Genomic DNA, 14,856 nt, shown 5'->3' on the forward strand with positions numbered 1-14,856 from the left:
CTTTATAATAGTTATATTTTTAATACAGCGTTTGTTGTTCAGTTGCTCAGTCATGTTCACCTCTTTGTGACCCCATGGACTGCAGCACACCAGGCTTCCCTGTCCTTCACCATCTCCCAGAGTTTGCTCAGACTCATGACCACTGAGTCGGTGATGCCACCCAGCTATCTTGTTCTCTGCTTCCCCTTCTCCTGCCTTCAATCTTTCTCAGCATCAAAGTCTTTTCCAGCGAGTCGGCTCTTGGCACCAGGTTGCCAGAGTATTGGAACTTTAGCTTCAGCAGCAGTCCTTAATATTCAGGCTTGATTTCCTTTAGGATTGACTGGTTTGATCTCCTTGCAATCCAAGAGACTCTCGGGAGTCTTCTTCACAAGCATAGATGCTGTATATTGTAGAATTTAATTATGACTTAATATTTGCTTTCATTCATGCTACTCTTCTAGTTATTTTGCCTTTAGAGTTTAATTCCTTTACAAGTAAAAATATTGGTAGTTCTAATCTGAGATGTTTTTGTCTAACAAAATTTTTGTTTTCCGTAGGCTTTTAGGTTATTTTATAATTGAAAGAGTGAGAGATTGTAATAAAGATAAAATAATTCACCAATTTTATAGTTAATATAAAATTATCTTTTTTACTTTTTAGGTGTAGAGTATGCTGATAACTATTTCTGATGCTTTAAGTGTTCATAGTGCCTTTTAACACAATTTTTTCTTTCAAATTACTCCTGTTCCTTGTTGCACCTTGTAATTAATTGTTTTACTTTATAGGTTTATAAGTATTCTACGTCATATATTTTTTAAGTGTAGATTGTAGATTATGTGTATGTAATCTTTAAAACACTGGTACATAGAAAAGCATGTGGTGGAAGGTCATATTTAAAGATTTTTATAAACCTTGATGTTTTGTACTCAGTTTTTTGGTGTGTGCAGAATTTACCTATGAGCTTGATGACTTGAAAGTAGTAATTGGTGAGACTTAAGCAAGTGATTAGGCTTTTTGGTGTTTGTAACATACTAGTGTTGATGAAGATTATAATTTCCAAGTGAGAAATAGAAAGCATAGTTTACATTGTTCTGGTGTACTTCTTTCTTTCATTTGAACTGAATACAGAAATAGTAGGTAGTTGATAGCAGGTTACTATATGTATTAGTTAGCTCTTGATCCACGACAACAGATTACTTTTGTAGAGCACAGTGGTTTAAGATAACATACGTTTATTGTTGAACAGTGATTGTGGATTAGCAGCGTGGGGACGGCTTAGCTGGTCCTCTGCTTCAAGGTCTTTCACAGACTTTGAGATGGTCATCTCAAAGACTTCCTAAGAAAAGATTCGTGTTCAGATTCACTGACTTCTTTGTTAAAAAGATTCACTTCCTCTCCACCATGGTAGTTTGCTTCATCATAGCATGAATGCTGAGAACACAATAGAAGAAACCAGCAAAATAGAAGTCAGTCTCTTTTGTAACCTAGTCATCGAAATAACATTCCATCATTTTTGCTGTATTTCATTTGTTGGAAATAAATCATTATCTAGCCCACCTTCAAGGAGAGGATATGAATACCAGAGGTATAAAAAGACATGCATACCAGGAGGCAGGAATCATTGGAAGCCAAGTTGGAGGCCTCCTATCACGGAACTCTTTCTTTGCCTAAGTTGTGTAAAATAATGGTACATTAAGAATGAGTTCAGAGATAATTTTTATTCCGTTTTTTTTAACTTGAATACAGAGCTGTTACTTTTTTGTGAGAATTTTAAAAATAATGAATTTATAGTTGAATTCCTTTTGACGTGATGTTTTGCTGGCGTGCTGCCTTTCTGTTTCTTTGTACCAGTTCCTTCAACCCCCTGACAGTCCCCCCACCCACCCTTACACTTCTTTACATTTAAAAGTTCATATTACATACTGGAAAAGTTAAATCCTATTTTCTTTCTTTTGAGGGTGCCAGACAGTATAAGCTGTCATACAGCTGTACTGTTTTATATCACAGTGGCACATGCTTTGTTTAATAAAAATTTGAAATGGAATTTATACATTTTGAGTAGCTCCACAGTGCAATTTGCAGGGAAGTTTGAGTGTAAATCCAGTGATTCTCAAAATATGGTCTCTGGTTAGCAACATCATTATCTCCTTGTTTGGAATGCAGATTCTCTCCCTCATGCCAGACCTACTGAATCAGAAGTTCCAGGGGAGGGGCCCAGCAATCTGTATTTTAACAAATTCTTGAAGTAATTCTGATGGTCGCTAAAGTGTCAAAACCCCATCTATTCATTCCCTTTAGAACTTGAATATAACTTTTCCAAAAGCTTTTGTCCAGTAATAGAAATCTTACTTTTACTACTGTAATTTGCTACTCATTTTAGAGATAAAGGATATAGAAACACAATGTGTAATTTGTATATTTCAAATCTGTTGGCTGGGCAGCACATGTGTTGACCAGGAAAGTTGGGAGTGCTGGGAGAAACAGGACAGGGAATTTTGAGGTGAATTTTGTCCTTCATTTTACTGTTCTCTCTTGTTAACAAAAGTCAAATACTAAATAGTGATTTTCTAGATGAGAATTGTGTTGGTCTAACATTATATTACAGATTAAACTTTTTAAGTAGCATTTTTAAAATAAATTTACTAATTGTCAAAAGAATGGATCGTACAGTGTTTCATCAACTTTAAAGTTCTGTTTCAGTGAACTTTAATTCAAAATTAAGATTTGAATTATCTTAGGTGAGATATACGTCTCACGCTATCTTAGATGAGATATGCGTTTCACGCAAATGGTCTTCTCTAGTTCTTATGCCAACTTTCTGATGTGTAGATATTGTTTGGAAAGACATCCATATCTATCTATGTAGCATAAGTTTTGTGTACTTAATTCCTTTCAGTTGATTTTTAAAAAGAATCTGTCTTATGGTACTACTGTAGTAAGAAAAATTAAAAGCAGAATGTTTGTAATTTTAACTGTCTTCATAGCACACTTAATAGTTTGGTTATATTCTTTTATTTTTGTTTTGTGGAAGTTTGGTAACCTAAATGTTTTTGAAGACTGAATATTGAGAGAGCTGAATAGTATTCTGTTAGTTATTTTATATGAGTTCACATTGTAGTTAGCTGAAGTGATGTATGTTGTTCATGTATTTACTTGGGTAAAGTTATTAGGATTACAGTGTGGGTTGCTGAAATTGGCATGGTTACCTTACCATACCTAGGACAATGGTCATGAATTAAATAGTCACGTATTTAAATGTGAAAACTGGGACAGATAGTGAAGCTCAGTAGTACTCTAAAAAATCTATAACATTCTAATGAAGATCAAGTAATAGCAGCTCTTAAGAGCATTTAATATACTGTGCCTTCCTTAATTTCCCAGTTAGTGTGGTGTCTGGAACTTTTGTTAGTTTGTATTCTTTGCTGGATTCTTTCAGCTTAGTAATGTAGGAAGCAGGGAGGTAGCTCAAGGTATGAGAATGACCATGGAGTGTAGCTCATTTTAGTAGACTTGTGGATGCCTAATGATTTTTGAAACATGACTGCTGCATTATTTATCTTTTTTGTCTTGTTGGTTTGAGTTTACCATATCCTTTTATTGCATGGGTGGTTAAGTAAGGTGCTTCATTCTCCATTTTAAGGCCTACTTATTTCCTTAAGTTCTGTTTGAATAAACCTCTTAATCTGGTAAAACATGCGTAGAAAATTTTTAAATTATTAGCAGATGTTTCCATTGACAAGCAAACATTTGAAAGCAATTTTTTTCATTATTTTTTCCTATGTACTTAGTTAATGAATTTAGGTTACTTTTCCTCTTTGGGAATAGTTTTGATGTAGTTTTTAAAGATAGGGTTTAGTAAACCATTCTGACTTTGTTGAAGTTCTTTATGATTTAATGTTTTCCTTGAAAAAATTTTTCATATTGGAAATTTTTCTACTTAGAAATGTCATTTTTCTTCAAACAAGAAAATTATAATTTGCATGACACGTAAATTTTAAATTAGGATTTAAGGGCACATTTGAAGAGTCCCTGGTGGCTCAGATGATAAAGAATCTGCTTGCAATGCAGGAGACCCAGGTTCTAATCCTGGGTCAGGAAGAACCCTTGGAAAAGGGAATCGCTACCCATTCCAGTATTCTTGCCTGGAGAATTCCATGGACAGAGGAGCTTGGTGGGCTGCAGTCCATGGGGTCGCAAAGAGTCGGACACGACTGAGCGACTAACACTTTCACTTTCTTGACCAGTGTAAATTGAGAATGTTTATACGTAGTTTATTCCTTTAAAGATTATAATGTGTGCGAGTGAGAGTCACTCAAATTAGTATTTACTGACTTCTGTTGAAGTAAACCACTACATTCATCTTAGCGTGCCCTAGGGATGTAAATATATGAATTGGCTATATCCCTTGTCTCTACTCCCACAAGTCAAGGGAAATAATAACCTTTCCACACTCCTATCACCAATAAAAACAATCCATGTCCGTATTTGAACATCCCTCATAGCTTTACTAAAGTGCATATCCATCATCTTCCGAGTTACCTTGTACTACCTGCAGTATTTAGGAGCCCCTTATCACTTTGCCTATTATACTGTTAAAATAACAAAATCAGATGTTGATTATCAAGCTTAGTGTTAATTTCATGGAGTTTGATATTTGTGTGTGCACAAAGGTGCTTTTTTTAACTAACGTCTCACTTTGTTCATGGTTACAATTAGTGGGGAAATCTTGTTATCAAGTTGTTAGACTGGGTTTTCATCAGGAAGTCTGATATTATACTTGAATTGTTGGTCCTCTGCAAGAAAACAGAATGCTGCTTTTGAGTGAATAAGCCAGGACGATGAGGCGAGGGGTTTTATTTCAAAGTTTTCTTTCGTGATGGCATAAGTACATAACAGGTTTTGAAATCCAGTTACTATATTAAATTTCATCACTTGTTTTTTAGGTATTCCAATAACTGTACCACCTCCAGGTAAAACTTTTTTCATGTTTTCTCCATCATTGTTAATAAACATGAAATTTCAAGCTAATAGTTACAGGAGGGACGGTGTTGATGTGGTTAGAATATAAAATAGGTTATTGGGATTTCAAGGTCCTATTTTCAGCTCTGCCTTTGCTTCATTCCAGTTTTGATTAAGATATTTAGTTTTCTTATACCTGTCTTACCCATTTCTGTAGAAATAGAGATTCTGAGAAAATTCTTAACCATATCAATTTATTGAAAACAGAGTATAGGATTAAAAAGAAAATTTTTATCAAAAATTGTTTTTTCAAACCAAAGAATTTTTTATATGATGAAGTGACTGCAAGAGAAGAGAAAGTTCCCTTTATCTTGATTTTATCATGGTTTCTGATTGTTTTTACCCTCCTGACATAACTTAATATTGTGAGAAAATATGTTCTGAACCACACTGATAGGCTGACAGCTGGTCAGATGATTGTTCATAGAGCAGTGATTTAATTGTTCACTCTTGTAAGAATATGATCAACAGGAGTGTTAAATGTGGCCCAGTGTGTTTTTTTTTTTTTATAGTTTTTCAGGGTGATTTTTTTTTTTCCTTTTGTAGTGTGATGCAGATATGATAGCAAGTGTGTTTATGAAGTTCAGTATTAAAAGTCATGAAATGTAAAGAGATGAGAGGTGACAGTGCTTGGAAGGGTGGGTCTGAATTCAAAATGACCTTGATAAATAGTGGAGTTTAAATAGCTTAGGATAGTATATTTAGTTGTCAGATAGAGAGTCACTGATTGTGTATGAGTGTGGCTGAAAAAGACCTATCAGGAGAAGTCTTAAAGGAGTCATTGGTCTGTCTTTACAGGTTAAAAAAAATGTGATTGTAAGATTGTCTAAAATAGGATTGTGGACTCTAGGACTAAGTAGTAATTGCTAAGTTTTACACTGCTAAGATATTTAATAGAGGAGAACCTAAAACTCGACAGTGAAAATGAGCATGGTGGATTTAAAACAGCTTGAAACAAGGCTAAAAATTGATTTAAATGGACATTTGAAAAGGGGTAGGAGAAATGAGATTCATTTTTACATAGAATACTAAAAAGGCTTAGTGGAAGTGTTTTCAAACATGTATTTTGTTGGATTGCTTCTTGTCCTCATTAAGATCAGTATGTGAATTGTAGTATGAGAGATTTAAATTACATAATTTCATGTACTTCCTAATAGTCAGGGTCCTTAAAACCTGGCAGAAATTGATGTCATAAAGAATTGGTATTGTAAGTTGTAGACTTTTCAAGCCTTGTTGACATGCTTCATTGCCTGACTGAATTTGAAAGTGCAGAGTAGATTAACTGTTAAGGTCCCTGGTAGCCGTATTCTGTGGTATTTCATCTAGGTTTTGTGAATTATTCAGAATGCAGACCTCATGATATAAAGCTGCACATTATTTCCTTTCTAAACTGATTTGAAAACTACATTATGTGCTTTTCTTTGTGAATTAGTTCTTTAGGGTTGTGCTATTTAAAACACATTTTATGATGGATATTCTCAGCCTTAAGCATTATATATTTACTGGTAAGATTTTATTTAAAAATTATGCATTTTAAGGCCATTTCTATACATCTAAACTCTCAAAATATTTTTGAAAGAGGTAAATGTTATTTTATTTGCTTTTCTTCTAAAATACTTTAAATGTATCTGGTGGCAATCCTACTACTGTTTAATATATGGAAAAGGTAAGGCATTGAGATTAACTTTCTTATACTCACAAAATGGGCTGTGTGTGGTGCTGAAAATAAGACCGAGTGTCCTGACTCCCAGTTTGTGCTCTGTGTATTAGACCAGACTGTTCATTCCAAGTTAATATTGATCCAAAAATCTGTTTATAAATTTAAGCTCCATTTTTTTCCTGTCCATTATAACATAGAGAAGCACGTTATAGTCCCAGAGAAATATAGTGACACACAACTTTTAAGTCGACATTGTGTTACATTCTAACTTCTTTTCATCTTATGATTGAATGTTTCAGGTTTTCCTCCTCCACCAGGTGCTCCACCTCCATCTCTTATACCAACAATAGAAAGGTAATCAGTATGGACACTGTAAATTTTTTATCATTTATAGACTTTTGACAGAAGAATTATATGTATCTTGGTAATATTTTCAAAGATTTAATTTTGTAAACAGTAGTACCTGCCTTTTAATTCGTAAGTCTAGATCTGTGTTATTTACTCTCAGATAAGATATTGGACCTATACTTAATTACAGAAGAGGACAAAGAAAACGAAATGAATAGTATTTTGAAATATATTGCTTTGATTTATGGTACTCTTATTAAAGAAACCGCTAGATTGGTAAAAACTTTCCTATAGTCAAGTTTTGTGGGATATACAAACAGATGACTAGAAATTATGAATAATGCATGTCTGTTTTAGGATTAAGTAAGGACAGCTGTTATCAGGGACCACGTAAAGAAAAGCTGCCTTATTCCTTGCTACCCAATGCAGCTCGGCTTCCACAGAGGAAGAACGGATCCCTTTTGCCTGGCAGTTACCTTATTTTTTATACCCTGTATTTATAGTTTATGTTATTTGGAATGCTGTGGTAAAGAACATTTACCTCATGGATGGCAGTACCATGTTTAACAGCAAATGCTTTGGAATCACACAAACCTGGTTCAAATTTGGCTTCAAAATTTCCCAGCTTTGTGGCAAGGCAGGGTGCATAATAACTCATTGAGACTCAGGTTCCTCTTTTGCCAAATGGGGTTGATAGAATTATGAAGATTAAAACAACTCAGGTGAATATAAAGCATCAGCACCATTCTTGGCAGACAGAACTAACCAATAAATGGTAGCTATTATTATTTCCTCTTAAGTGGCAAAAAACTCTATTTAAAAAAATTACTGTATTTCTGAGAAAGTGATTCAGACTAAAGAAAAATCATGGGAACTTTAGATCAGTAGCATCGAACTGCATATGATTTTCAGAAGAAATGATAAAACTCAGCAAAGTGTGACTTGTGAGACCATAAGCATTTAATTTTAAATCCCTGTTAAACATATATTTGTTTTCTTATTAAAAATGTTAAGAAGTAGTATTTGTTGAGTCTGTCAGTAGGGTGGAATTTCTTATTTTTATTCATTAAAATTAGTTTTTTAAGACTAAATTTTAACTATGTCTGGAGTACTCTGTCAGCCTCAAAGTTTCTGTTATCTCTTGTGTCAGGCTGAATTGATTGAGGACTATTCATGTTAAATAATAACAAGCTGTATCTTCTTTACATTTAGTATTAGGCTTAATACTGTTAATAATCTGTGTTTTCAGTATTAAAAAATTAAGTTATTATGGAATTGCAGCTGCCATTATATGGTGGTTGTAATTCCAGAATAACTTAATTTTTTAGTACTGAAAACACAGGCTATTTAACAGTATTAAACCTAACACTACATGGACAGAGGAGCCTGGCAGGCTACAGTCCATGGGGTTGCAAAGAGTCAGACACAACTGAGCGACTAAGAACAAACAAAAACAAACAGAACAAATTATATGGTGGTTAAGTAAAAGTCATAATTCTACCTTATGTTTTGCATTTGCACCAAGCTAAAATTCAGAACTTGCAACATGTAAAAATACATTTTTCTTTGACAGTGGACATTCCTCTGGTTATGATAGTCGTTCTGCACGTGCTTTTCCATATGGCAATGGTAAGTGTTATTTTTTAATTGCTCGGATTCAGTTTAAACCAGTAAAGTGCTTAAATACTTTAAAATAGTAGAAACATGCTCCCATGGTTTAAAGTACTATCTTAAAAGGAATTAAAAAATATTCACTCTAGAAATAATTAATCTTACATATATTCCAGGTTACTTAACACAATATTTTTCATTTCTTTAGTAAGGATGTAATTGTCCCTCCTTCCTTAGGTAGCTATAGTGTCATCTCCATTTGTGTATCAGGTTCCCTGCATGCATGTATCTATTTCTTAGCTTTCAAGACTATTCATTTGGTTAGTTTTTAATTATCCCTATGCTAATAGTGCCACACTTACTATAAAACTCTTTAATTTTGAGTTTTGTAGTAAATCTGATATCTGTTTTAGCAAAAGCTATCTTACTCTGCTTCAGAAGTGATTTTGGGCCATTGCTCTTATATATCTATTTTAGAATCAACTTTTCAAGTTTCATTGAAAACTATTAAGATTTTTATTAAATGTGACTAACTCATATTATGTTTACAATATGACAAACTATTGATTCATGTACTCCTGACAGCCTTATAAAGCAGGCATACTGTTATGATCATTATTTTATGGACTAGGGAATTTAAGAACAGCCAGATTAAGTAATTTGCCCAATGTCACACAGTAAGTGGCATAGTCAGGTCAGAATTTGAAACCATGCAGCCTGTCGCCAGAGTCCTTTCTCTTACTATATATTATTATCTTGATGCTCTAGATCAGTTTGTAGGAATTCATACCTTACAACATTGAGTTAACATCTGAACAAGCATTCTCTCCATTTATGGAGATATTCTTTAATGTGTTCCAATTGAGTGCTATACCTCTCCATACACTTCTTAGACATCTTTAGTTAGATTTAGTCATAGGTACCTAATGTTTTTATTGTCCTTATAAATAGTATCTTCATTTAAGCTACATGTTCTGTTTGTATTTGCTTGTATTTAGAAATAGAATTGGGTTTTGTTTTATTTATATGTATAACAGGTATATCAATATATACTTCGTAGCTGTTACCTGTAGAACTCAGGCAGTATCATCTGCCCTTCTTTCCTTTTCAGGTATTCATTTGTCACACCCCATGCCCCCTCATTTTTTGGTCTTACTGTTCTGACTAGGACCTCTATATAATGTTGAAATACTACAAGTGGAGTTCTTGTCTGGAACCACCCCACCTACCCTTTTTAAAAAAATTTTTTTAAAAGAAATGCTTTTATATTTACACTATGAAATTTTTACTCTCAGATTTTTGATAGAACCCTCTGTCAGAATAAGGAAAATCTCTTCTAGTTTTCCAAGGGCTTTTAAACTGTGAATGGATATTGAGTTTCATCAGATGCTTTCTGAGTTGATCGTATTGTTTTCTTTCTCTGTTAATGTGGCAGATTTCTAAGTTTTTCTAATATTAAACCACTGTTTATTTGCTGACATAAACCTAATTTGGTCACAACTGATTACTTTTTTAAAATAAATACAGACTTACTTAGAATTTTGACATCTAAGTTCACATATAATAAGTTTATATGTAATACTGATTTTCCTTTATTTCTGTTGTCCTTAACTGGTTTTAGTATTAAGGTTATATAAGCCACATGGGATAAGTTAAGGGGATAATCTTTTTTCCCATTCTCTGAAAGTTTTTGTATTATTCAACTGGTCTGTACCTTATAAATGAGTAAAAGTCACCTGTAAAAGCCATCTGGTCTTGTGGGAAGGCTTTAAATTGCTGATTTAATCTCTTTAATAATTACAGGACTAGTCAAGATTTCTTTGAATTACTTAATGTGTTGGTCTAAAATATGTAATGCTCTCTGTGTTGTTTAATCCCTGTAACATCTGTAGTCGTAGTCCCTTACTGGTTCTGATATTTTTTTTATAAGGTCTCTTTTCCTAATCTTGTCAGAAGATTATTATGTTTTATTCATCTAGTCTTTAAAAGCCAACTTCTGCCTTTGTTTACTACATGCTAGTTTTCTGCTGACATGATTTCTTGTCTCCCTTCTGTTGGATTATTCTACTTTTTTCTAAGCTCATAAGTTGAAAGTTTAATTCATTCATGTTCCATCTTTTGTAATGCAGGTTTTTTTAAGATTAATTTCCTTCAGAACAGTTTTCATCTCTAGACTTTTGACATATTGTACTTTTCTTTGTGTTCAGTTTTTAAATGATTTTAAATTTATGACATTTTTGACTCACCCCTGAGTTATCACAAATGTGTTTTAAATTTGAAATAAATGGAGATTATTTTCCCATAACTTTTCATTTTTACTTCTAATTTAAATTGTGTGGTGGTCAGAAAACATGATGTCTATTATGCTTTGAAAGAACATAATATATTTTCATAAATGTTTCATATGGGTGAAGAGAATGAGTATTCTTTACCTGCCTGGCAGATTTTTTATGTTATGTTCATTAAATCAACTCTATTAACAATGTTTTGCTCAGTCCTTATATATCTGTAGTGATTTTTTTTGTTTGCTTAAAGTGTCGATAATTGAAAAATTACATTAGTCTCCAATGATTGTGGTTGATTTTTCTGTTTCTACCTGTATTATTTTTATTAATTTTTATTCCATAGAAAGTAAGGCTATGTTGTTAGATATTTGGAAGTTTAATTTGTTCTGTGTTCTTAGTGAGTTGCATCCTCTATCTTCACGTAGTCATTCTTCCTCTGGTGATCCTTTTAGTATGAGAATGCTTTGCCACTTATACAGTTACTCATATGGAAATTAGGGGATATTAGTGTTTTCCATTTTTTCTCCCATCCTTTCACTTTCAACCATCTTGTGTTTTTATGTTTAATGTTCAGAATATAGGTAGAATTTTTAAAAATACAGATCAACAATTTCTGTCACTTAAGTGATTAATTCCATCCTCTTTGTATTACTGTTGATTTTTGAGCCATTCAAACTTGTCTTGCATATCCCCATTCTTTCTGTTGTGAAGTGACTGAAATTTTCAGGTGATTTTTTAAAATATTCTCTTTTTCCCTACATTGTTCTGAAATAATATATTTATCTTTATTTTTTTTTTAGTGGTTACTCTTGAAATGCATTATGTATATATCTAATAGAAGTTATTTTTGTGTGTGAACTCTGTTTATAACTTTTGCTTATTTTTTGTTTATAAATGTCTTTTGTTTTATTCTTCAAATATAATTTTGAGTACACATTTCTAGGTTGACCATTACTTTGTCTCAGCACTCTGAAGATATCCTAATGTATTCTGGTTTATATTTTTGCTATATTGGGAAGTTGGTGATGTATCTAATTCTGGTTTGCTGTCCACCTTTCAAATGAAGGGTTAAATCTTTAAGATTTGTTTCTGGCTATGTCCCCAGACTGTGGGTATTCACCATGTATTCTCTTTTCTACATACTAAATAAGTTTCTTTTTAATCTAATGAAGCATTTTTGTGGGATTTTTACCTTTTTTTTTCTCATCTTTCTCTTTTGTTTTTTAAGTACCATAACTTTTATTTTTGATTATTATTCTTTCTCTTTAGTTGCCTTTCCCCACCTTCCTGGTTCTACTCCTTCATGGCCTAGTCTTGTGGACACCAGCAAGCAATGGGACTATTACTCAAGAAGAGAGAAAGACCGAGACAGAGACAGAGACAGAGACCGAGAGCGAGATCGTGATCGAGACAGAGAGAGAGAACGCACCAGAGAGAGGGAAAGGGAGCGTGATCACAGTCCCACGCCGAGTGTCTTCAACAGGTATGTTCAGTGCGCAGGAACTTATACACATGTATTTTATATGCACTTCAGAATTTTTATTCAGTGCCAGAATGGAAAATCCAATTCAACTTGGAAAGGATTGTTTGAAGAGTAGTGAGGATAGCCATTTTAAAAGCATCAAGGCTGTCGTGTAATTCATAAGGACTTCCCACTATCTAAAGCAACAGTGTCCAAATTTGTTTGTTCATTTCTTCCTTAAAACAGTTTTGAAAATGTCATACCCCTTCATGTATTTTTATCTTGCCACATAAAATTTTTCATTTTAAGTATAAACATTTGGCTAATTGGTAAAGAATCTGCCTGCAGTGCTGGAGACCCGGGTTTGCTTCAAGTCGGGAAGGTCCCCTGGAGAAGGAAATGACAACCCACTCCAGTAAGTCTTGCCTGGAGAATTCCATGAACAGAGGAGCCAGGCAGGCTGCAGTCCATGGGGTCAACTTAGCAACTAAACCAACCAACCAACCAGATAGATAAAATTTCCAGTCTGTTTTAAGTATCATAATTTTGAAAGTTATCATTACTCTTTTGAACATATCCAGTGGATTAAGGATACTACAGTGATTTGTTAAACATCATTATCCGTCTTTTTAAAATGTATAAGCAAGCTCTCTTTAACAGTTGGAAACTCTGCATTTCTTTTTATGCCTAAATTCATTTCTTTTTATGCCTAAATTCTTATTTCTGAACCATGTCCCGAAAGAATTTTATTCTAATGTAAAGTATTTTTATTATGAAAAAGTATTTTTAATTATCCATCCTATTTACCCTGCAACATACCTATGTAAGTTAATGTATTAAAAATGTAATGACCATACTATTAAGTATTTAAAATTTTTTTCTGATTTTGGTTATCATGATTTATTTCTATATATAAATATAATGCAAATTCTGAAAATAATTTACTGGAGCTACATTCCTTAGTGTGATGAAAGAGCTTCTGCCCATCTCTTAATTAACGTTTGTATCCATAAATGAATGTTACTGTTGTTAGGGGGAAGAAAGGCTTTGCTGTTATTATATTTCTTTCTTTCTTTATTGTATAGATGTAAGCCCTGACAAACCTTGTTCACATGAAATACGTAAATAAGAATTAATGGAATTTTGCTGTGGCTCTGTCACAGTTATTTGAGCACTTTAAGATTTAGTGATATGTCAAAATTATACAATTAACATATCATCAGAAGTTACTTTTAAGGATCCATAAGCTCATGGCTCAGTTTTCTTAAAAGCAAAGAAATCACCCAGTTGTTACTCAGTATAACAATAAAAGTACCACAGACTTGTAGCCTAGAACAATAGAAATTTACTCCCCCATTCCATTTATGGAAAATAGCTACCAAATAATTCATGAAATACAGCTCCTATTTATTGACAAGCCAGCCAGCCACGTTACACCCAATTTCTGTGGGGAAAAAGTCTAACTTCATTTTTCATGTTTTGTTACATGAGTTAATCCATATCCCTTGTCTAAGATAAAATAGTCACAGAACTCAAAATAAGGTGCTGCCTCCCCAACACTTTGTTTTGCTTTCCTTCAGAAGGAATTTTTGGTTTAGTTTTTTTTTTTTTACTAGTTCAGGGAAAATTCTTAGGACTCCCACCATACTCCTCTACAGTATATCTGAAGTTAGAATGTCTCAAGACACAGGCCAAAATATTCCATTTCTTACTTCATACTTTGTAACAGAAAGATATATAAGAGATAAAGGCCTAAAGCCCTGTAAAAACTTTATGGTTCCTGGAATAAAATTGGTCTTACTGACACTAATATTTTAACTTAGATGCCATGATGGTTTTTATACCCTGAGCCAATAATGTACTGTAGTAAAATTGTTGAAAAGAATGCCTTTCTTTTGTAAAAGATCAGGAACATGATGGAGAAGAGATTAACTGGAGAAATGGTGTGATGTTTTACCTGCTGTTGTAACATTAGGCACTCCATATTTAGGAAGGAATTAGAGATGGCAGTGGCTACTCACTCCAGTATTCTTGCCTGGAGAATCCCATGGAGAGGAACCTGGCAGGCTACAGTCCATGGGGTTGCAAAGAGTTGGACACGACTAAATGACTAAGCACATTTAGGAAAGAATAAATATGGAAGTTCAGGATATGGAAATTGATTCCCTAAAACTTTGTGCCATTGGAAAGAACTCATTTATTGCTAGCCAAAAGAAGGAATTCAAAATTCTTTTTGTGACCCATAAGTCACAAGACTAGTGCACCCTTCTATATTTTAACCCCAATTCTCTCCCAAGCCAATATACTGCATGCTCTGTCTATAGTGAACTAGTTGTACATCTGGAAATCCTCATAGTTTTAATACCTCCTTCCTTCATGTTATTCCTGTCCTTTACTGCCTCACAAATTTTTACTGATTCTTCAAGGTTCTGCTCACATTTGTCTTCCATGAGCTTCTCTGAACCTGAAAGAAAGAATTTAATTATTCC

General features: G+C 33.5%; 1 protein-coding gene across 14 annotated transcripts in view; it reads left to right on the forward strand.

Moving 5' to 3' along the window:
• Window positions 1-14,856, forward strand: part of FIP1L1 (factor interacting with PAPOLA and CPSF1) — a 66,799-nt gene that overhangs the window by 45,571 nt on the left and 6,372 nt on the right. For 8 of the 14 annotated variants that reach the window (XM_055588580.1, XM_055588584.1, XM_055588573.1 and 5 more), the window contains 4 exons: window positions 4,926-4,952; window positions 6,961-7,015; window positions 8,583-8,638; window positions 12,175-12,388. In XM_055588580.1, coding sequence (XP_055444555.1) covers window positions 4,926-4,952; window positions 6,961-7,015; window positions 8,583-8,638; window positions 12,175-12,388 — 352 coding nt within the window. The remainder of the gene's footprint in view (window positions 1-4,925; window positions 4,953-6,960; window positions 7,016-8,582; window positions 8,639-12,174; window positions 12,389-14,856) is intronic. The other 6 variants (XM_055588582.1, XM_055588575.1, XM_055588576.1 and 3 more) reach the window with 2 other exon arrangements.

The sequence above is a fragment of the Bubalus kerabau genome, chromosome 7 (genome assembly GCF_029407905.1).
Source record: "Bubalus kerabau isolate K-KA32 ecotype Philippines breed swamp buffalo chromosome 7, PCC_UOA_SB_1v2, whole genome shotgun sequence".
In the NCBI taxonomy this organism is placed as follows: domain Eukaryota; kingdom Metazoa; phylum Chordata; class Mammalia; order Artiodactyla; family Bovidae; genus Bubalus; species Bubalus kerabau.